This window comes from Larimichthys crocea, chromosome XXII (assembly GCF_000972845.2).
Source record: "Larimichthys crocea isolate SSNF chromosome XXII, L_crocea_2.0, whole genome shotgun sequence".
Classification (NCBI taxonomy): Eukaryota; Metazoa; Chordata; class Actinopteri; family Sciaenidae; genus Larimichthys; species Larimichthys crocea.
The window spans coordinates 10,086,583-10,111,071 of NC_040032.1; the positions used below are offsets into that span (position 1 = coordinate 10,086,583).

General features: G+C 40.9%; 1 protein-coding gene and 1 long non-coding RNA gene across 5 annotated transcripts; one reads left to right on the forward strand and one right to left on the reverse strand.

Moving 5' to 3' along the window:
• On the reverse strand, positions 1-10,265 carry lim2.1 (lens intrinsic membrane protein 2.1). Of its 3 annotated transcripts, XM_027273312.1 has the most exons (6): positions 4,647-4,904; positions 3,992-4,202; positions 2,514-2,695; positions 2,057-2,206; positions 1,581-1,715; positions 1-153 (listed from the first exon to the last, which is right to left on the reverse strand). In XM_027273312.1, the coding sequence occupies exons 3-6, from the start codon at positions 2,686-2,688 to the stop codon at positions 92-94; spliced, it is 522 nt and encodes a 173-aa protein (XP_027129113.1). In that variant the 5' UTR covers positions 2,689-2,695; positions 3,992-4,202; positions 4,647-4,904; the 3' UTR covers positions 1-91. The 3 variants fall into 3 exon arrangements, with proteins under 3 accessions (XP_027129113.1, XP_027129112.1, XP_010749210.1); XM_027273311.1 differs by lacking the exons at positions 3,992-4,202; positions 4,647-4,904 and adding an exon at positions 9,756-10,265; XM_010750908.3 differs by lacking the exon at positions 4,647-4,904 and having other exon boundaries at positions 3,992-4,312.
• Positions 1,520-24,442, forward strand: LOC113744315 (uncharacterized). 2 transcript variants are annotated; one of them, XR_003461436.1, is made up of 4 exons: positions 1,520-1,591; positions 10,628-10,738; positions 11,030-11,207; positions 24,320-24,442. It is a non-coding gene; the product is annotated as an uncharacterized LOC113744315 (long non-coding RNA). The 2 variants fall into 2 exon arrangements; XR_003461437.1 differs by lacking the exon at positions 24,320-24,442 and adding an exon at positions 11,298-11,613.
• Positions 24,443-24,489: the final 47 nt, after the last annotated feature.

Here is a 24,489-nt window from a genome sequence, read left to right on the forward strand (position 1 = left end):
TCAAACTCAGATCCTTCATGTTCCAGAGGTGACGGTGAGAATCTCATGATCACGACTCATGACTTCTTTGTGGATGATGATGTTTGATGGTTTAATGAGAGGTGGCGCTCCTCGGGCATTCGTGCATCCGATAGGCACAGAAATAGAAGATACCTGACAAGAAAGTCAAGAACACCTCATTAAACATGAGCAGTTTTATTGAAAAGTGCTGTTTCTGGGCGACGATTGGTGACTAGATATTGATTCATGAAGAAGAATATTAAATTAATAAACTGTCACATCATTATGTCACTCTGAAACACTGAGGTCTTTATATATGAGTCTATATCGCAGCACATTTAAGGCCCTCTGCAGCTTCTTCGTGTTAAACATACTGCGAACGCCTGAAAATCATCACAGTGTTTTCTCACATTTATTTATCAGTTATCACAGTTTTTCCAGATGTTTTCAGCCTCAGGTATTTTCACCATATGGATGCTGAACAGCAGATACTGCTGCACAGCATGGCGGAGCATTCGAAGATGAGCACTTACTATGAGCATCACTTACTGATAATGTCACGTCATTGATCCAGCTGCTTGACTAACCCACGTATGCTTTGACTGTTCTCTGTATTCTGTAATGTACATCCAGCGTGACACTTGGCATGTTGAGGCCTTAACGTGTAGATTTTATTTGAATTCTCAAAAGGTTTTGCATGATGTTGTGCAAAATGAATCAGACATATAAAGAGTAGTTTGAACCTGCTGCCATCCTCGGTGTCACTGAATATATATTTTATCTACAAATCACTGAGTGCATGAGTTACTTGTCCAGGACTTATATTATATATATTTATTGAATTATTGGTTATAATTTTTGGATTTATTTAATTTTCGAGGTGGGTTGTAAGGGATAATGGGTGACTATGGAGCTTATGTTAAGGTTGTTGTTGTTGTCTCTCTGTGTGCAGTGCGTACGTATTACTGCCTACTGTGCAATGGTGGATAGTAAGATGCATGCATTACTACATCACTACCTGCTAATGTACACACTACTACATGCCAATGTGTGTGCTACTACCTGCTATTGAGAACACCTGAACAGACTTAACGTGTCAATTATTGCACGAAAACCCAATAAAAAGGTATGTAAAAAAAAAAAAAAAAAAGGTTAAACATAGTAAAATAAAAGGTAAAACAAAACAAAACAAACAAAATAAATGACAGTATAATATCCTAACTGAAATGAATGAATGCCAAAACTATAAATTTAATGTTACGAGTTATTACGGTCAAACGCCTTCAATGAAATAATGAAGTGATGGTACTAATAATTCTACAGAGAAACATTTTACTGTAAATTCTCTGTTAAAATAAAGAAATAACTGTAATTTGTCATTAATGGCATAATACTAATACAAATAACAGTTGGTTGTTAATTTAATATAATGTAATCTTTTTGTAAACCATTTAAAAAAACAGAAAACTACTGTTTATTTCCATAAATTTTGAATTTTTCTTTTTTTTTGCAGGTCAAGTTTCAAACTGAACACGCTGTTATTTATCAGCAGGAAACCAGACGCAGTTTGGTCCGTTTACCTGAAAAGAAGGTAAGCACCACTGACACCCAGCCAATTATATACGACCAGGAGAACCTCCAGTTTCCGTAGCGTTTCCCGTAGTAGTTAATAGTCACGCCGGTGTACACGGCCATCGCTAGAAACACGAAAAAGCCTGAGGAGGAGAAAAAAACAATGAACATGTGGAGATTTAAATTTTTAGTCAGAGAAACACTCAAGTTATGATTTGATAGATCATTGATCATTGATTGACTCTTAGTTACAGAATAACATAACATTTTACTGAACACAGCTTAATGAAGACTTTAATAAACATAAATAAATATAGCAGCTTGTTGTGAAATCGCTCTGATATCATTACGAAGTCATTAGGTCATAATTAGTACATCGTTATTATTTTTGAAGCCTTCCTTGAGTCTCAGTCTTTGGTGCTTCCAGTCAGTCAGAGTGAAATCAAATGAAAATGACAAAGAAAAACAAAAGAATTGAACTTACACGAGATGAAGAACAATATGCCTGCTGCAAAGGTTTTGTCAAACCTGTCAAAGGAGGAGTAATGGATGAAGGCCATGATGCCTATGATGATGCCAATGAAACAGGCCAGAAGAGAGAGGATCATGAGGGCGCGGGTGGCGTCTAAGTGGGCTGTGGACAAGGTCATAAGGTCAATAGGAGTCACCGGTGGGGGGTCAGGGCAAATAAACAGAGGCGAATGATCTGACTGACCCCGGTTCAGGGCGTGTTAACAAGCCGATATGATGAAGAAAGGTGAACATTAGAGTGTGTTTAACTAAAGCGTGCAAGCTGACACCAGTTCTCGGTGTAATCCACACATTTCTGTGAAACCCAGTGAGCAGTAATAGAGACGTTAACTCTCCTAACGAGCTCATGACACTTTGAGAACAGTTGAATCTCGCCGATCTCAGCCTCCTGTCAGCAGTTTGACACTCACCGATGCTGATGTTGTGCGGAAAGCATTTCCCCGGCGTGCAGTAGCGCCACAGGCCCTGGTGCATGTAGTTGCTGGACTGCCGATACTGCATCCAGTAATCGGTTGCTGTGGAAACGATCAGGAGGATGTTCCCCACGCCTGCACAAAACAACCCTCCGCCCATGAAGCTGTACATCCTGCACCTGCAGACACACACACACACACATATACAGAGGAACATAAGGTCACTTAGCATCAGTGGTCAGTGGCAGCCCCCCCCTCTCCACCGTCTCCCCACCCCTCCACTTCTCTTTACATCTCACACACACACACACACTTCAGGGAGAGAGGGTCTAAGTGTCAGTAATTGCATTGTAATGAACATATTATTTCCACTGGATTGAGCTGCGGGGTCGCCCGTGTGTGTACGCTCCACTTTGTTCTCTAGGAGATCAGTCCCTGAAGATGGGCTTTACATACAGCCCCCCTGCAAACACACACACACACACACACACACACACACACACACACACACACACACCTCGCCTCTATCGAGTCCAGCGATGCTTTGATACTTGATACATCTATTGCTCATTGTTCCACCTGGATGCAATATCCTGCAGCCATCCTCTCTTTCTCATGGAGAGCTGTCATGGATTTTATTTTTTATATATATATATATTTTTTTTTGGGGGGGGTGGGGGGTGATAGATAGAGATAGATATATCTTGTTACGTCTGAAACCTGAACAGGATGCTCGTTGAAGAGCTCTGTGTATTCATTGAAGAGCTCTGTATTTCCGCTGGATCACATTTCCCTCTGAGCATCCTCTCCGCCAAGTTCCAGCAGCTGTCTCAATCTAAACCTGAGCACTTTTTAAATCCATTTCATCCCCCCAGCTCGTCTCTGAATGTTAGGGCCCGTATAGAAAACTCTAATAATTTCATTTAATAATCAGTCAACCAGAAGGATGTAACATTTTTCTTCGAATCCGGGACAAAACTCCCCGAAACAAGCTTTTATTGTTAATTTTATTTTGATTTAGACGGACCTCTCTGCTGTGGCTGCCGCTGACCTTCAGGTTGACTGTATCCTCTAAATCACACAATCACATCACTCAACCTTTTTCCCCCTCAGAAAGTCTTCAGCTCTCATGTTCCTGAAAAAAACACCTGAGAAAATGGATCCAAACGAAGAGAAACACTGTGCATGTCTTTCTCCTACAGCATCTGTGTTGTAATCAGTTTAAAGCTGTTTTTAAGTCAGCAGGAAACCTTTAAAGGACACATGGATTGAATGTATTTTCATTCACTGTTGCTGCAGAACTCATGACACTGTTATATATAAAGACTAATATCTGCAACATTCCCAGTGGAGCTCTTGGAGCCGGAGCTGTGCCTCCACATGGGGGGTAAAAATAACACAAAGAAATAAAAACAAACCCACAAATAACTCTCAGAACAGCAACAGTTACTGGACAAAATTCAATATTATCTTACCTTAATCAACCCCTTTTATGAAGATGTTTATGAAGCCAGGGTTACCTGACAAAACACAACAAGATCCTATGATGCCAAGACAGGCAGATTTCCAGCGTTTGACGGGGTGAACAGGGAGAAACTGGGGCTACAACAAACACGGCGTCCAGACAATAGGCCAGGCCGACCGCCGGCCAATCAGCACCCACCAGTTTTGTGGTTTGGGAATCTGCTGAAAAAACAGAAATGGCCAAAGCTTGGCAAGCTGAAGTAATACTGATGACTGCATGGTTTCGATTGAAAGTAGACGGCTGAACTGGCTTTAGTCGAGGGCAAGCCAGGCATTAAATCAGAGACTCTGGCAGCTCTGCTGCTAATTTGATTTTATTTTTTAAAAGCAAACACTGTTTGAAAAGTTTCTTTAACATGCCTGTTAAAGTCTGAACCACTAAACACATTAAAACACGCAGCAATATTCCCTCATGTGCACGATCTAATTAATAGGTTCACAAAGTAAAATAAAAGATACATCTAACATTTGATTAAACATCGGGACAGTGTCTTTGCTATTTTATCTGCAGTGTAAATGCAGTGAACCTGTTCCAGTTTATCTTGCTGCAGCTCTGTACGCAGAAAACATTTTTAAATTGATCAGTTCTTTAAAACACCGTTTCACCTCTTTTACTCCTGATTCTCGTTGAGTCAATAAATAGCACATGTTCTCATATGGTGCCTTTCTTTTCCTACAACCACGTCACATTCATGGGGGAGCTGGGGATCGAACCGCTGATCGAACCGCTAAACACTGAGTCTCAAAGTTATGAAGGTGTGTTCCTCTGCATCGCGTTAAATATGTTTAAGGCTGTCTTGTTGGACGTGTAAATAGGCAACAGTAGCGTTTGTGGTAGTAATGTCGACACGAGACGTGTGTTACTGTCTGAGATCTCATCCGTCACATTGCTGTATGATAGAACAACGTTCTCCCGCTGATATATTTCAGATTTCTACAAATTCCAGCTTCAGAAAATGGAGCAGATGTTTGGTGAAGCCGCTCTGTGGTTGATGTTTCCTTCATCCTGACCATCATCCGGCTGTATTTCCTCCTGTTGTGTCTCTTTCTCAAACCCGAGCCGGGCCTCCCTTTGCTTTGACACACACCGAACGCACAAACCTGGAAGATGAAAGGAGAAGAGTAGCTCCATTACCTGCATTACAGCAAGTTGCTCAGACCAATTGACAACAACAAAATGCCCCAGAAAAAGCATTTTTTCTCCCCGAGATTTGAGTGCTGTACTTACATCTAACTTCATTTTTATAGACCACAGCCTATTTCCTTCCATCTGGAGTGTGGCAGCCAGGAGGGCATTTGATATCCTCCCATGCACCATCAAAGTGGACAATATGCCTCTGTGACAGGAGAGCAAATCCATGTTTTCTTGAATCCATCCAGCTTTTGAGAGATTAATTTTGTTATGGAAAGTCTACAATTTACGTAGCATCATCGCTGGGTAAGGAGTGCACGCGGCACTCGGGAAGGTAATGTGACGAGAGTAATTACAAAGAGTGTGTATGGCTGGCTCGCCGTAAAGTTGCTAAGCTCCTGCACACCACGGGCCTGTTCATGAGCATCCATCGCCTGATTCTTCCAGGTTTGCAGGCTCGATCCGCTGAGGAACATTTACAGATCTTAAAGCTCACGAGTAGAACATGCTCACTGTTTGCCAGCTAACGTTTCTTCTCATAAAATGATTTCTGCAACATTGCTCAGACAAACAACAACTCTTAATAATAACAGACTCGTTTGTTAAGTTTAGTTCTGATTACATTTCCTAATGATTTCTGTTGTAGCATGGTAAATTTAGTTTTATATTTTCTCTTTCAGCGTATTAGAGGGATATTAAAATATGCTCAAAACACATTCCTAACATCTAGAATAGGGATGTGTGGTCCCTTTGTATTTATTTTACTAAAATATATGAATTTATCTTCCACCAGTTCAAATTTCAGCTGTGAAATCCAAAGTAATTCACCGTGTTTGCGCCCAATAAATGACTGTAAACCATTTCACAGTAGTACACAGTTTACAGGAACCAAATAATGTACTGTTACTTGTTAGTTTACAGTGCAGGAACAAAGAAAAAACACAATGAGGAGATATGTGCATAGAAATAAATGATGAATACTCTTTTATTGCTTTGAAGCTGTTGTAGATTTTACAGGAGAGGATTATATTATAAAAAAATCACAATAACTTCCAATAAAAAAACAGCGTGCTGGTGGAATCAGGTGTTTGTTCATGCAGAGTCAACATTGCCAGGACTCTCAAGTTATAGTAATCACAAGAAACGTGTTCCTTTATTAATTAAGTTTTCAAATAATTACATAATTAACAGATCCCTTTATTAATTAAGTTTTCAAATAATTACATAATTAACAGATCCAAATCAATAGAATTAAGATTCGTGGCAATATAAACACATAACTGCAAAGATTTAATGACAAACATTATCTCTTTTAATAATTTTTTATTTGGACATAATGTCTCTAAATCCTAAAATGTCTATATTTTTATAATTCATTTATAGTTGCTCAGTCAGAAACTTCAAATCATCTTTGTGTTAATTGGAAAAGTGGCTGAGCATCCGATGACCTTTTGTTATGGACCAAAAAGTCCAACAAAGAGCATCCTGTGGATCACGTAATAGAAGGTGTGAAGGTGACGGAAACAACCTAAAAGTGTGCAACGCTGCTATTTTCCAGCTGTGCCGTTTACAAGACACAAGGCCACAAAAACCTATAATGGCCTCTGAAAGTTATCGACATTAGCGGGCAAAATGCTTCTGAATCTTTACGTCCCAGCCACGCTTTGCCTAAATGCTTAAATCAACTCCTCGGAATTGAATTTTCAAGCCTTCAAATGGCTAATTTGTGCAGCAAGTGCTTTCAGCGTTTTCTAAGCAAATGAACGGGTGGGCTCTAATCATAAGAGCATGTGGATGGCGCTGCCTCTCCACACCCGCCCATGAGACGGCGGCGTGGACGGGGAGAGAAACATTTCCACTTAACCACTTAAATGAATATATCAAGAAACTAATTTGCCATTTTAATTGCGTGATTTAGGAAGACGCTACTTCACTTGCCCCTCTTCCATCTTGGTTGATTTCCAATGTGAGCGCACATTAGATTGATCTATGAAAGACTGCAGAAATCACAACACTTAAGTCTTTTCATTTTCCCTCCCTAATTAAATAATTGAAATTCCTGTCAGTGTCTGCACTTAAGCCACACACAAACATTGCCGGCGCGGCTGAATGAATCGTGAAAGGCTTGTTTTTATCCTTTTCTTGCTTGTCGCCTGTTCTTTTCTTTGCCTTCAACCTTTTTTCTTTTTTGTCTTTCAAGAGCCAAAGATTCATTCCATCTGTCAAGCCCAGAAATAGATCAGTACATCCATTTTGTTGAGATTTGCCCGTCCCATTAAGTGATTGCTTGCAGAAATGGCAGGGGACGTTTCTTCTGATACGTTCCCTGAAACAGCGCTGGCAGACATTAAGGACATATTATTGAGTCCCATTTTCTCCCAGCCACAAGGATATCCATTAGAGTGGCACACAGCCCTAAATTTTTCCATTTTCTCCCTCACCAAACTTGACTTTACACATTATTTCTGCCTCTGTTTTGTAATTTGCAGCCACAAATTATATCAGGGAAAAGCCATCTCGTAGCATGTGGTTCCTCTTCCCAGGGCTATTTGGCAAGACTTGATTCTGAAGTGTCAAAATGGGCCCATCGTTATGGCTAATCATGACTGACAGCAGGGTCCTTACAAGTCCATACAAGTTGGCCCACATTGGAAACTTTTTGTGTCTGTGTGTGTGTGTGTCTTGTTTTTATTCCTGACTGATAGACAGAATATTTCTTTGAATCTGGATTTTTCTAAAGCACAGTTCTACTTTCTTAAATCAAATTTTGCCTTTCTGCCTAAAATAAAAATGTAAAAAAAAGACAAATAGGAGAAAAAACTTGTAGATTCCTGGTAACAGTCGGTGCACATGTGAGTGAATAATGTTGTCTAATCCACTGGAATAATTAATATTAAAGCCGGTAAGTGAATTGTAACATCGGAGACATACATGCTACATCAGACCTTTATTTATCTGCACATTTTTAATATTATATGAATATACCCTATTTTTCAGGCTATAAGGCGCAGTAGGTCGAACCTTATTCAACTAATTCACAATAACTCTCAACGTTGTTCAGTTGTAACACAAAAATACAAAACGATACACTCACTCATTAATGTCGAATTCTCTCGCAGCTGCTCTGTCCCGTGTTCTAATGCGTGACTGATAGCGTTGAGTTTGAAATCCGCTTCGTAAGCATGTCTCTTAACAGGTGGCATTTTGGGCTCCTTACCCTTATACTAGGCCTATCTGTAGGCCTACGTGTTACTCCGCGAGGCTCCTGACTACGGTAGCCGTAATGTGTATCACATAAAATCAGTTCAATGTTAGTAAACACAACCAGAATTATGATTTCTGAGAAAATTTAATGATTTTAAATGCGCCTTATAGCCCGAAAAATACTGTGAACTTTAGTACCGGACATATACTTGCACAACAGCTCTCTTGTTTTAGAAGATATTGTATATATATTTATATTGTTTATATTTTTTAATACTTTGTTTTTTTATCTTCCTATATATATATATATATATATATATATATTCTTATATCTATAAATAATAATAAAATACAGTGTTTCACATGGCGGCCTCGATGAACGGGGACCCGCTCCCACTGTAGATATAAAAAAATATACTTTAAAGTGATTATACATGAAAACATAGTTATATTCCATGTCTGCCTTATTCTGAAAATCTTACACACTGCACCTTTAAGATGGCCCGTTATTGCTTCATGTGCACGTTGGACCTGCTCATCCCTGAATCAAACCTCTACGAATTCACACATATGAACAGTTTTTGGACTCGTGGTTAAAGTGTCTCCAGTTCTTCTTGCACCGCGTTACCTCGGGCTCGCCGTGCACAACAATCTATGTTTAGCTGATAGCTTAGCATTCTCCAACTTCTCCGTCCACCCGTTTGTTTTTCACTGCAGCCGTTTCCAGTTTTCTTCTTTACAGCCACTTAGATTAAAAATATGTGACTCAAGTCAACCATGGCTCCGATTTACTTGAGTGTATTTCACCTTCTTTGTCATTAGCGACATTACGTCCACTTGATCGTGGCCTCGTCGCTCATTCAGAGATAAACTCTGGGTTATTGCGCTGAGACGAACACAATAGCAACAACAACAACAACATTCAAGACCAGATCCACCAACAAACAGGTCAAGCCTTTTCACAGTGTTGTGGAGAGCCACAATCACAGAGGCGTCAGAAGGCAGCTCAAAGGCCACAGCGGCCCCCCGCTGAGCTGACATTCTCATCGTGCCTTGCCCATTAATTCTGTCATTGTTGCTGCCCTGGCCTCCTGGAGTCCTATCAAAGACTCAATAACCACTGCTTAACCAAAGTCCATTGCCAATTCCCCCATCTCTCTCTCTCTCTCTCCTCTCCCTGTCGCTCGCTCTCTGCTATAAACCATCTGACAGCATGCGGGTGCGCGGAGCAACTGCCTTTCACTTCGACATGGCCGGGTTGAAAAGGCCATTATTACCCTGTAATTGTGGGAGTCAAACCCAATTAAGCAAATCTGTATGGGGCAGATGCTGCCCGCCTTCCCGCCCCTCCCCAACACACACACACACACTTCGTTTACCCTTTTCTCTCGCTTGCTGTCACTTCACTTAGGCCGGCTTGATCTCGGATGTGGCTGCACAAGCAGCGGCTCGGACCCCCTGCAGGGAGGGACATGTTGTTAATTGAGTTCTTGCTGGTCATTTGCTCCTTCCAAGTGAGCAAGAAGAAAAACAGAAAACTGCTACCTCGTCTGCTGGGGCCATGGGAAGAAGAAGAAGAAGAAGAAGAAGAAGAAAGTGAAATGCCACTCATGTCGACAACAAGCCGAGGAAAAAGAGGCGAGCGAAAAGCCATTTAATCCGCGGGGAGGGCAGCGAGAAAAGAGGGGCTTAGGCCCTGTTCGGCTGCTCCACGCGGGGATCCACGCAGCGGCGAGGGACTCCGACTCCAAGAGCAAACGCTCCCATTCAAGCAGCACGCCACCCCCTGAGTCTGATACTTCCTGTCTCTGGGAGGGTTGGCCCTGAAATCAGGAGAGGACTAATGCAATGTTCACGCTTACATGGACAAATCTGAAAATGCATCTCACGGTCCGTGCCTCACTGAGCAGCTGGTTCTGAGGGAAAGTGTCAATCAATATGAAAAGCTGCTTATGGCTTCATGCATATTTATTATTATTGTCCAGTGTAATATTTAGCATGTATTATTGTTGCATTACTTACTGGTGAATGATCCTTTACCTAACTTAACTTCATGTTATCTTAAAAGAAGGATTACTTTGTGCATACATCAAGTTCAAAACAGAATATTGTCAAATAACCTCGTTTCTTTCATAGATCTAAACAGGCCAGAAACCTGCAAAGAAGAATTCTCATCCAATGCATGTATGACGTCTAAACACCTGAACATTTCTTCTTTCTGAACACGAAGGCGTTGTTTTTCCTCTCACAGGTAAAAAGTTAAATTGCAGCACTTTTCCTGTATGCAAAGGAAGTGATGCAACTCATGCGAGGCCCGCGGTTGGACGCTCTCGTCAGGTGGGAGCATGTGATTGGCTGAAAGGTGAGCGGGCATCGGCTGCTGATCATTCCACAATTTTTAAATAAAATGTGCGAAGCATAAACAGCTGATTAATGTCACATGATGTTTATTTTCTGTTCCATCCATCTGACCTGAATTTAATAATTCCGGTAATTATTTCACGATTTGTTGGTTCACTTATATATTTTCCACATCATTCACATGATTATTCATTTAGTTAAATGCTTTTTATTTATTTAATATTCCCTGTTAACCACTCTGAAGCAACGTGGTGTTAACATCTGAATTAATCCATTTAAACCTGATCTACAGATCAGTGACTCTTTCACAGGTAGAGGGAGGTGGACGCAGGTATCGAACTGATGGCCACATTGTAAAAACAAAGATTGAATCCGATGAGCTGCGTGTTACAGTGACTGCAGCCGTCAGCCCCGTCCCGGACTAATATGGAGGCAGCGAACAGGCAGGACATTGTCAGCGCTCGCCCCCGGTGGGTATCGCATGAATAAGAGCACTCATCCAGTTGATTTAAATGTGTGTGATCTCACGCCTCTTTCACTCCCACCTTTGTTTCCTTCAGAAAGGACAGGTCATAGTGGGTCAGTGGACACACACACGCGTTAACAGGCTGCGTGTGTGTCGCTGGGTGGAGGTTGGTGGGAGGTGGAGGGGCGAGGTTGGCTGGTTTTGGAGTTCTACCCCTGTTGAGTGCACGCACAGTGTTTTTTTTTGGACAGGATATAGAAAGTCCAGACCTGGACTCATGGAGGTGCAGGGACTCATGTGGTTCACTCACACACACACACACACACACACACACACACACACACACACCTACACACACTTTAAAACCTGGGATTGGTTCTCCTCCCTGACTCTCACGTGCTTTAACCCCCTTTAACCCCTCTCATACGGCGACCTACTTGTTCTCCATCCTTCCTGGGTATTAAGCAAATGATCAAACAAGGAGGCAATGTGTGTGTGTGTGTGTGTGTGTGTGTGTGTTGATCCATTCAATTGTGTTTTGTATTTTAATTTCAAGTTTGTATTTCAAGTCTCTTCCTGTGGTGACAGTAATGAAAACACCTGTAGAGCAGGATTTCTTTAATGAATTACACAGACCAGATCTGCCTTGTATATTATTATTACGACACTAGTTTAATTTACATTGCATTATATTACTTATATCACTATATATATGGTTATTATTGAGCTTTTCTATTGTTATATTCTGTGCTATATTCTCCTTTATTTCTGTTATTGTACACTGTAAAAAATGTCTGTAGATTTTACTGTAAAAAAACAAACCATGACGTAAAATATGCCATTAAATATTAACAGTCAATTAACAACAATTAACAGTCTCTAATCTAGAATGCTGTTGTATTGCTTGTTATATTTGCTGTATATAAATAAAGGTTGTGAAATATTCTTTCACTGTCATGCTTTGGCAGTTTTTTGCACCGTGAAATCTACAGACATTTTAAAATATGGAACCTTAAACATGAAATCAACAGTACAAACATCCTTTTACTGTAATATTAGAAAATATTATACTGTATTTATTGCGGTAAAAGCAACAGTGTATATTACATATAAAGCACGTATATATTTCATTATATTAGGATGTATATTGTACTTATTCATAGCTATATGTCTATACTTTGTTGACAACGTGTCCAGTCTGTTCTGCACCATTTATTCAATGCAAAAATAGATTTTTTGTTTGGACGCAGATACATCTGTGGCCACCTGTGCGTTGTGTTGACACTGCCATGCTTCTTCACTGCTGCCTTCAAACATTAATCACTGGTCACAGTAATTCTCCGCCTGGTTTCGTGTGTAAATAGCCAATTAATACGCCCTCAGATGTCTTCATTCTCTCCCACCTCTGTCAATCAGGGCATAATGACAACTGGGGAACAAATGCAGCACTTGGAGAGACAATTGAGGAGGCCAACAGTCAGTAATTAAGCAGTTCATAAGGCAATCTCATTAATTATCCCCTTCACTGGTTGCTACATCCTCTGGCTGTCCTGATGACATGCTTATTGACTCTGAATCCTATGACGAAATGTTCCTTGTTCCACTTCCTAATGCAGTCTAAAAGAGGAGTCATTTACAAATGGCTTTATTAGGCAGAGTGCCCACATGGACCTTTAAAATGTTACTTGAAAATGCAATTCCACCTGTCGTTTGCAGGAGGCTTTCATGCACTTAAGCAGAGGTCATACAAACAGCAATGTAATTAGCGGTCTCCCTTTTACAGAGTCTGCTGATTTGAAAAGCGTTACACACCTTTTTCTCCTCCATTCAGCATTAATCATTCGTTTTCAGGGGGGAAATTGTCGGGGCTTATGAAAGACAAAACGTCACTCTGGCTGGCCGCTGCATGAGGCTCCTTCTCGGAGTGGATTTGTTAGACGTGCACGGGGAGGGCTGAGAAGCTTTGTGTCGTTTGTTCACCTCCTATAGGAGAGTGCAGACTTTTGATTTTCTGTGCTGTGGAGAACTGAGGGGGTCAAGCAAGGCGTTAGAAGTTACTGGTGTCATTTTAGATGGATGACGAGGGATAATTGAGTCTTTCTAGATAGAGAGAAAAGAACAAATGTTCAGCGCTGTTAGTCGTCCTGATATCTATACATCACGTACAGGACAATCAAGTAACACAGCATCATCTACAAGCCTGCCACGCAGAGCAAACACCAACTATTAGCACATTTCTTTTGCAATGGAAGAACCTCTCAAATGCAGAAATTTTCCAAACCTCCTCAAAGCCCATCCCAGCTCACACGGAGCCACTCAGCATGAGTCTAAATGCAGATAACGAAGAAATGGAAAATGGAGGCCAAATTGACCCTTTCACAGCGTGTTAAGTCCGTTTGTATGGGTACCTGGAGTGGCTGTCCCACTCCCATCAATAAAATAATTTAAGAACACATTATACTCCTTTAAAAGGGCCCATTTGTCAGACCAGGTGACTCTTAAAAGACCCTGCGGATTAGAGACGCCCTGCATCAGGTACTTTTAATTCAGCCACAATCGATATGACTTAGGCTGCTGTTGTGTCGGGAGTGAATATTAAAAAAAGGGTGTTTCAGTTAAAATGTCTCTTGTGCATAAAGTCAATAAAAATGGGTGGGGGGTAGAGCGAGGTGGAGACCATACGCTCGTACATGTAATTTTCAGAATCCGCATGGGTTTCCTCGAAAAAGACTCGTAATAATCATGATAATGTAGTATGAATAATGTCAGCCGCGGAACAAAATGAAAAACAGTTTCCATAATATTCTGTCAACACGCTGAGACCTGACCCCCCCTCGACCCCCCGTAACCTTTTCTAGCAGGTCTTTTCTTTCTGTTTCCAGCACGCCGCACAGAAGAAAAGTGTTTCACTTTGATTCCACCCCGGTGCGTTATTTTCCATCCATCCATCCATCCATCCATCCATTAGCTATACCCACTTATCCTTCAGAGGGGTGGGGAGTGAGGGGGTAGGGGTGGGTAAAGTGGTAAAGTAATCAGTGTACTTGTTAGTGGATTATTTCAGTAACTAAATGCTAATAGGCATTTATCGCTATAAACTGTTGCTACAGTATTTAGTGAAAGCTGCATCACTGCGTCACTGCATACAATAATATATATAAGATAAGGTACGATGATACACAAATAAACATCTAAGGTATACTTGAAAAATAAACATAAATAAGACACTGTATGCGTCTCGTGTCACGTGTACGGAAATGCATGATCGATTGTTTCACAGAAATAATTGTGCAGGTTACTGAATGCACACATGGTGTGTGGTATTATGTTAAGATGCTTATATGACTGAGAAGATACAGCAGGAGGTGGTTGCACAGTCTAAATTAATAAAACATAAATAATATTTACATGAGTACACATTTATATTTCAAATATTACGCAGAGTATTTACGCTGAAAGTTATCGAACTAATCTATAATAACTTATTATATATTGTATCTAAATAAAAATAAGTAGCATATAAGGTCGATATGGCTCTACAAATGTTTTCTTAATGGACAATCTGCATCGAATCTTTATGAAACATGCTTCAGTGAGCAAGCGAAGGTTACTGAACAGACGTAGCCGACACAGTGGAACAGTTTGTGGACTTCATCACATAATTTGGAATTATTATATTGCTACTATCAAGTTCATGTTAACGCTGCATTGCCGTGTCTGTTTCAGTTGTTCCGGGCATAATCTGTGATCATAATCTGCAACAAAAGGGTTGCCAACCTCTACAGCAAATTCAGTCTGTCACATGTTTCCACAGTGAAATGGATTGACAGGTGTTTTATGCACAAATACTATATGACAGAAAAGTTCTAAAAACCGCCGCTGCTGCAATAGAAATGTAGAAAATATAGAATAATAACTAGGAGACGTTGGACTGATCTGAAGCTCTGAAAAGACGTGAACACACCTGCAGTCTGGACGGCAGCCATGACACTGTCACCTGTCGATTTCTCATCTGGATACCTGTTGGTGTGACGCGTTCACAGAGATCTCTTGTAGGTTTTTAACACCCTTGCAGCAGAAACAAAAGATTTCCCTGAAGGATGTTAACACAGGCCTGCAGCTGTGAGCTTCTATAAATGACGACGCTTTAATATGTTGTTTCACTTTCAAATGATCTTCGATAAACTCGCTGCCAATTATACCTGCCGCATTCCAGACGTTTGCTCTGGAACAAAACAACTTCATTTCACCGTGAGCGCGTTTGTCACCCACACTCCTGCCCATCTTCCCTTGGAGTTGCTGTTTTCCTCCGTCTGTTTGTCGGCGAGTGGAGGTTCGCGTCGGCTGAGCGAGGCAGTGATTTGGCATGTTAGTGAGTGTGTTGGGGCTAATCAGACAGAGGGGCCACTGTAATGGACAGAATCTGGGCAGAATCACAGCTAGACCTGCCGCGGTAGGGAGCGGGTAATACAACTAATTTCTCCACTGTCTCGGCGACCGCACAGACGGAAATGGGGTCAACAAAGGTGCAGGCGGCATCAAATGAACAGCTGTTGCCTTTCTCATTGCAGAGCTGCCAAAGAGGAGAATCTTAGCAGAGCCCAGCCCGCTGCACACCCCCCCAACTGCTTTTTGTGCAAATGCAAAAGAATGTATGTACAAATTAAGGGCAGGACCTGCGCATATTACTTTGATTCTTCATCTCTGAAGCCTGCCTGTCAGCGGCGGCATGCTGCGGGAAACACTCAGTGCAGTGATGAAATGTGCATAGGGTTACTCATAGATTCCTTTATTGGCTGAGGTTTGCGCGTCCGTTGTGATGGAGAAACAATTGGCTATTATAAAGACGCCTCTCGTAGGGAAATAGTGTGTATATTTAAAAGGCTGGATGTAGCCATATGAAGTGTGGGTCTTTGTGATATGTATTAATGCAGATATTAAGGTCCAATTGCTGGAAGCTCTGAGAGTTTGTTGTCCCCTTTCTCTGTGATTGGACTTGTCCAATTCTAATCACAAAGAACAGATGTATGATACTTCATTTCATCAGGACGCTGGCGACTATGTAAAGTATTTTCAACCACGTGAGCTGAGAAATATGGACCTAAGCACTCGGTAAACTCTGTACATGTTCTGTCATACTGATACACACAGTCAGCTTTGTGTGCCTTCGTTTATTAATAATCTCTTTTTTTCTATAGGCAAAGTTCTTCAGTGAATTACTTTTGTTGTTGTTGTTGTGATTTCGTAATGAATTCAAGTATAGGACGAACTTATTTGTTCCTTATGGGAATATGTTCTGCACAGGACAAATATATAAAACGCTGTGATGCAACATGCCATGAAAAAATACTCAAAGTTTAAGTGTTTAAGTTTATCTTCAAATTCTCAAAACTGGAGATACCGCCAACTCATTTGATCCTCAGATAACCTGCGGAGTTACAGGTAGGTTGAAACTTTATGAAATTCTCTACAGCAAAGACACGCTGTGTCATTTAATTATATATTTGGAATATAAGATTTACGGCTGTGAGATACATATCGTGGATTAAATAGATAAAGACTCCTTAAAGTACGGTTAAATGCACTTTTAAATTAAAATAGGTCATAAAATAAATGCTGTATACATAATAAATTATCAAGTGGTGACATCACTAAACTAATAAAATGAAGGATTTATTCTTCAGATACTATATATACTGCAATTTAATGCTTTTGTGTCCCTCGTCAGTTTCACCCGTGTCTAGTTGTGTCACTAGTTCCCGTGTCCGTGTCGAGTCTGTTGGTCGGTTCTGTTGTTCTGTTGGACTTCACTTGTTTTTCTTTGGATGCTCACGGATGACGGACGCTCACCAGTGTTCATTTGTCTGTTCTCACTATAAAGTTTGGTGTTATTCTATATTTTTCTTGTCAACAAGTCCCATGAAAAACCTTTCTGACCTTCCTGTCTGTCTTTTAATTTTCAATTATTATTTATATTTCTGTTATCAAACATTTATCAGCCAGGGGGGAATAGTGAATTATTTGGGGACTATTTTCAGTGGTGGATTAATCCACATTTAGTGTTCTGATTTAGATACACCAATATTTAGTAGAACCAGTACCAGAAAATTCCTGCAAATGCTATAATAAGGCAGAAAAATACTCATTTTTAATCAGTATGGATGGATTAGTCTGTTATTGAACATTTTAGGAGGTGTAGTTTGATCTATAACAATCATATCTTATAACAAGATTATATATTTGTATGTAACATCTTTATCTGTAAAGTAACTAGCTGTCAAATAGATGTAGTGAAACAGGAGACATTCAAAGAATCGGATAAAGTACAACATCCTCAAACATTCAGCTCGCGTGCCTCACTGTGGAAAAATGTGTACAAGTATACATATATTTAATATCTATGCACTGTCACCACTGTGAATCCACTGTGTGATGACCCAGCTGGGAGGTGGATGCAGCGAAGCGAACAGATGGCAGCTGCTCCAGCAGTTATGATGAAAACGCCATTGAGTGTGTTTGGGTGGCTGCTAGATAAGGAGCCTTTGGAGAGGCATGAATCACTTAAAACGATATGCTGCCCACACTACAAACACACAGCCACCATGCATAGTGTAGCCTGGAGCTGAAAAAGATCTCGTTTAGTCTCAGCAAGATAGAAATCTTCTTTCAAAAATCACTAGTCGGTAATTATTTACACAGAATCAGGAGAAACTCAGCGACTGAGAGGGCTGTTGTAGACTAAAAGGGATAACAGTGGTAAACACGTAATGAACACGTATATAAAACTAGCCATTTTTCCTAATGTGTGTTTGGGTGGAGATTCTTTCAGCAACATTGCATCAGTATTTTTGTGATTTGGCACCTTTCAGTTTCAGAGTGTAATCCCACTGTGGTAAATATGGACAGCAGTACTCGAGTATTTGTCAGTCCCTCCAGTTTTTTGCGATTTTGCGATCGCGTAATCAGCAAAATGCCGCATATTTCCTACTGTGTCGCACAATTATTGCAAAATAACCAAACATGCCGGCCCACGACACATATGTATTTTCCACCATAGGTCAAATAAACGGCTCTGCCATAGATGTGTCACACACACCACCTGTTTGACACACACCACGCACGCGCAGCCATTTTGGGAACGTTAGTTAGTGATGGCGACTACGAACAATTCCCACCTGCCGTCATATATATCGGCAAATGACCGAGCAAAACAATATCTGTGCATACCTGTGCATTGTGCATACGGGTGACTGCTAAACATTTGTTCTGGTTAATGATCTCGCCTCACTTAGTTCTGGGGTAAATGTGTTTTTACACTCCAGTACTAATGTTAAGATTTATTACAGAAAATAAAAAGGAAACAGTGTTCCTCAATCTGTCTGCCTTGTTTTTGTCTTATTAAGCCTGTTTAGACTTTTTGATGCGGTTTAAAAGTAAAAGAACAAAAAAAAGGGGGGGCGCGAAAAATGAAAAAATGCCGCTGCAAAATCATTTTGATCGCAAAAATTCACAACAACAAAAATGGGACTGATTTGTTCTGATTACATTACTTACCCAGGCTAACAAACTGAGCTAACAGCAGCTACAGCTGTCAGCAGTTTACTTCACTGTCCATCATAAACTCTGTAAATCACAGAGAGTTGAGGCGGAGCAGCCGGAGGACATCAGAGGGAAAACCAGAAAACATTTCCTCCATAAAATATGATCCAGTTTCACCAGAATCAGTGAAATAGTTGCTGCTGTGTGACGCAGAGTAGGAATGAAAGAAGTGACCTGTGTAGAAGCATAAACATTTTAAAATCTGTTATGTTATGGTTGCTTTAATAACATGTTAGAGACATGTAATCAGGGGATATTTTGACCTTAATTAGCCATGATAGTTCCACCTCAGCTCACTCTGCTGTTGCTCAACATGTTTTTCCTGGTTCCAGCATAAAAGATGTCGGCTCAATAACAAGCCTAAATTTAGACTTTAAAAGGCTCCTCTCAGAAACCCAGGGATAACTCTGCAATTACCAGTGATTGGTAAGATGAGGCCCTTGGTTTGTTACAATTAGGTTGCTGTAGACTGCTGAGAGCCGGCTAGTTATCACTCTAGCTGTTGTCACTGGTATTGATTGACTGACTGGTGATGTTGATGCAATTTGGGCCGAGAGCAGGAAGAGATTTAGTCGTGTGAGACAAATGTGTCACGTTTTTTTTCTTCCTGAATGTCATCTTGCTTGTGTAATTGTGACATTACATGTCATTTTTGTAAACTCTGCGGCTTTACAGAATGACACCAGCATGTTGTTGAATCTTCTGCAACATCTGGTCATGACAATAACAGTTTGGAGTCTGTGCTTATGGCTAATCATGCTCAACAACGTTATGCATCATTCTTAAGTGGCTTTGAGGCAAATCCAATGTGGAAGTGCCTAAAAAAACTGCAGTTCCTCTAACGTCCACCTGAGGCTGGCTCCAGAAGTGAGTCACTCTCCATAAGTCCCCATGTTAGACAGCAGAAATAAACATGTTTACAGCCTGGTACAAAAAACAGTTTTGGTCTCTGTTCATGACAACTGTACTGAGGGTGAATTTATATACAACTCACCTGTTCAGGTTATATTGAACCAGTGACACTTTGATTGACAGGTGGGTGTTGTTACAGGTGGCTGTGGAGGCCACACTGAGCTATGAGTGATGTAACGTCCATATTTTATGTCTATAATCATTCTTGAAGACGTTCACTCGGGATGTTGGTTGACATAAACACCATCCATATTAAATATCTGTATTAACCAGGGTGATAATTATCTCTTCCTTACTTATAAATTGCTGCTGCTTGATTTCCTGCTGACTCACGTCGTGCAGCTACATCCACATGAATCATTTTAAATATGGAAAAACACGAGATGTCACCAGAGCTTTGATGACACGCCGTATATTAAAGTCCAGTGTGTTTTTAACACTGAACACTGAGGAAAGAAAATTAGATTTCCTTTTAGTTTTTGGAGACGTTTCATGATCATTACAGATTCATCTAAGAATTTTTTCCTTAACAGGTTCATCCAGCGACTATTAGAGAGTTCCAGACTTCCCCACTAAGAGAAACAAATGAACAAGACAGGAATGAATTAAGCTCATTTATCCTGGATACCACACATCAGCCTCTCATAGTAACAAGCAGCTCAGCCAGAGAGAGAGAGAGTGAAATGCACATGCCATCTACGGCTGAGATGCAGTAAACCTTCCCCATCAGGAGGAGTAATGGATTAAAGGCCGCTGTGGCTCTGCAGTTTGCCAGTCAATGTTCTTTCGCTCTCCTCCGACCCGAGCCCCCCCCTCCTCCCCCTCCTGCGTTCCCTTCCCGCTGAAAGAAGTTGATTTGCCATCAATTGCCATCTTGGCTGGCGCCATTAATGCACGCCCACAAAAGGATGACACATCGCATTATCACCTCACTCCCCTTCAAATTAGAGCTGAGCGATGCCTCGGCGCAGCTTGTGACTGGTTAACACTATCAGCTATTTGTAGGGATTGTTCCCTAATACGCAGCGTCTAAAGATTTCATCAGGCATTTGATGACGGAAATAAACCACTGCCCACAGGGAAATTGAACTGATTAATGGAATTATGCGTTGGAGGGGAGTCGATACAGGCAGCAGACACTCACATGGGGATGAACAGAGCTGTCTATCATGGGCCAGACTGGAGTGGAGGAGCCTCGGACAGCAGCACACTCACCTTGAGCACCTATGTGTGTCCACTGGAAGAGCCGGGGATTAAAACCTGTGCTGCTAACTGTGCCTCCACTCTAAATGTCTACGACCATATGGGTCCTGTCGGGTACTGACCATTTTATGTCATAAATCTCACAGAAAAAGCACTATAAATCTTACCGTGTCGGGTAGGAATAGCACTGAAATGCCACTTCTTTCGCTTTTGTGCTCTTATTCCAAGACAGTTTTGTGCCCTCATTCAGACCGGCGCCCCTCAGCATTGTTAAGAGCTCTCTAAGTATGCCCTAATGCACCTACCCCGCCACCGAAACTGTAGACGACCCCCTTCCAACATCACAGTCCAGCCTGTCTGCGCTTCACATTACGACCTCCTTTTGCATGAATTGGTTCTTGCTCTTAAGGAGGATGCAGAAATGGGTTTCTACGGTCCCTTTTTAATAACCAGCCGCACAAAAAGCAGTTAGAGCTGTTCGCATTCACTCCCTCCCGGAATATGTACTAACTGTCTGAGTGGAAATACAGTTTCACCACAAATACATCAGCTCGCGGGCATTTATTATGAACAATGAGAATAATGGAGCCAACAAAAGAGGTGTCGTCTGCATGTTAGCACACGATAAAGATGCTTAAAAAGTGTTTGTGTCGACTTCTGGAGGTGAAGCATTAAAGTAAAGAGGCAGCGCTGAGCTCGAGTTTGTAGCAACCTCGAGGTCTGTCGAACATCCAGAACGAATTAAACATAATATACAGTAACAACTGGCTAGATTTCAAATTTCTTTGCCGATGACTTCCTTTACCCTGTGTGTAAAGCACCGACTGAGGCAAGAGCTGCAGTCTGTTTGGGAGGATTATTTTCTTTATTAAACAGCTCAGTGGAAAGGTTTTTACCAATGATGAATATTTCAGTACTCGTTAGACACAAACGTTCTGCATTTCTTCAGCATGATAGCACCACAAAGTCATAATCAACCTGTTGAGTCGCACCGGACCAACTTCTTGATCTTCTTGATCAAATTAGTTTCAACAGCCTGTGAGCTTAGAAAATCACAATGCAAACATAACAGAGGAATTGGTTTGAAACTTTATTGTCATTGCACAAAGTACAAATACTGTTTGGATATGAAACATCCAGTGAAATGTACTTACATGCTCACGTTTAGTTTCTTAAAGATTTCAGGGGTTGTTTTCTTCTTTCAAAGCTTCTGCTGCATTATGTTTCTATAAAAAGGTTTTCAAAAGTCTTTTCTGGTGTTTTTTATTCAAAGTAATTTGATAAATGCTTCTGTTAAAAATGCAGAATTTAATGTACACATCTATTTCTCACCTCAGCTATAGTCAGAGTTTTGCACATACCTTCCAGTCCAAATGAAACGTCTAACTTGCGTGTTTCTTCATTGTGATGAAAGAATGAAGAAGTTGTGCACTGACGCTGTGTTGGTGTAATCGTTGGAGAAAATGAACTTTAGGACAATGTAACCTGGATTACACACCAAGAGAATTATCTCTCCTCTTTGTCGTGGCACGTGCATGCATGGGTATGCAAGTTAAAGAAATTCAGAAATCTTTAATCTTAATTATGGTTTCAAACAGATCACTGTGAGCTTTAATATTCACTATGAAAACAGTTTTTAAGGTATCACGTCCTGTGTTACCTTCCAAAACTCAAACGTGTGACGTCTTTTAAGGTTTCTCCGTCTGTGAGTGGAGTCGTAGATTCAAGGCGCTGACTGTGTGTCTGATAATATTTGTACATATAAAAGAAAAACACACAGACTGATCAATAGCAGAGTTAGTTCAATGTGATGAAACCAAGACATGTGCTGGAAACCTGCTTCATCCATCTTCAAAGCTTTAGCAAGAGCGCCCTCTGGTGTATGAGCAGCGACACTGGAACAAGTTCAGACATCCCTGAAACTGATGAGAGAGAATCTACAAATATTTAACACCTAATAATCATCTTTCAATATGGATTATTAATTACATTATTCATCTAACATTATGCAGACATGCTGAGCTTTCATTACTTCTAAGAATGTTTGTTTTTCAGGATCATCACATGAAGCAAACATTTCATGAAGAGCATTAAAATGATACTTTTCTAAGATTAATAATTCTTAAATCTGTTGCACAATCATAGAAAAAAGAACAGCACGAACACGGGAGCGGTTCTGGATGTCATGATGTAATTTATGACCTTGTGTAACACTTTCTAAATGAAGTGACCCAAAATGAACGTGCACACGTTTCCTCTTTTTATTTTAAAGCTCCCAACACTTCATGCAGAAGTTCTGTGACTGCGGCGTTAAAATGCAGACGAGAGAGAACGAATACGGAATCTTTAAAAGCATCATTAAGGCATCGCGGAGGAGCTGTTTCATTATAGGACGATGTAACTCTTTTTATTAATTTGTCTTTGGTGAACCTTTCAGAACCACTGGATCATGACCAAGACTTTGCTCAGATACATACATACGAACATGTCGATGTGTAGTTTCAATAATTGCGGTTGGTTTCTTATTACGGTAGAAAATCAAGTTTAAGTTAAGAAAGTGTCGTTAAACATTAAAGTTCAGACAATCCTCGTGGATTATAGGCCATGCACAAAAGAAGAAGACTTGTTTTTATTACTGTGATAACACTCTTAATGTGCATTCATTCATAAACTTAAAGGTTCTTTTGTAATTGTATCTTCAGCACAAAGCACAGAGCAGAGAGCATTGTGGGTTCTTCTACTGATTTTCTGTCTTGTTTTTCTTGTTTTCATGCTCCACTTCTTTTCACTGCTGCATAACGCACATCACTTCCTGGGAGTTTCTTTTCAGGGCTGCGATCCAACCCAACTAGTTTATCTGCCTGACGATGTCTCAGTTACCGTCAATCGATTTGATAAAAAATGTTTAAACTTTGCAGAGCAAAAGTTCACATTCCCACCGAGTGCAACAACACGGTCAATCCTCAGACGCATGTTTGGAAACACAGAAGGGCCAATTAGGGTTCCAGTTTAAGAGCAGAGGGATAAGATATCTGTGCAGCGCCTCCCTTCAAATCCCCTTAGTCAAGGCTTCTCTGCAGAGATCTGCTTTGCTGCAGATCCGGCTGAGACTGGAGTCTAACGCTCATGTCTGGAAACAAGCAGACCTTTCACCCATTAACCCCTAACTATGAGCACACACACACTAATGAAACAGTCCATCCTGTCCTCAGTGCTGTCCCCGCAGAGGACGGCCTCGCACAGGAGAACGCGTGTTTTATTCTCCTAATTTGAAATGACTGCTAAAGAGCTCTGAGGAGAGCAGACAGCGGCATTATGGGAGTCTTGGCAGGTTCTCCGATCCGACTGAATGTCTGCGGATAATGTGACTACGAGTTAATCACTTCATATTTCTTCCTGCAGGTTTCATCCGTCTCCCTGTGATGACTTACTGCTGGCAGCCACTGAGGCATCACATCAGAAAGTGATGGGAGTCAAACAGACGGAGCTTTCAGCTCCAAATGGTTTAGGCAAACAATATAAAAAACAGGCAGAGCCCTGGAGACTGTGTTTTTTAAAGCTTCTGCTGGTTT

Coding starts and splice junctions, on each gene's coding strand:
- lim2.1 (XM_027273311.1), bottom strand. CDS start 10,030: ATGGCTTTTCGCTCGCCTCTTTTTCCTCGGCTTGTTGTCGACATGAGT. Junction 1,716..2,056: donor CATATTGTTCTTCATCTCGT/GTAAGTTCAATT, acceptor TCTCCTCCTCAG/GCTTTTTCGTGTTTCTAGCG. Junction 154..1,580: donor GGTGCTTACCTTCTTTTCAG/GTAAACGGACCA, acceptor CTTTCTTGTCAG/GTATCTTCTATTTCTGTGCC.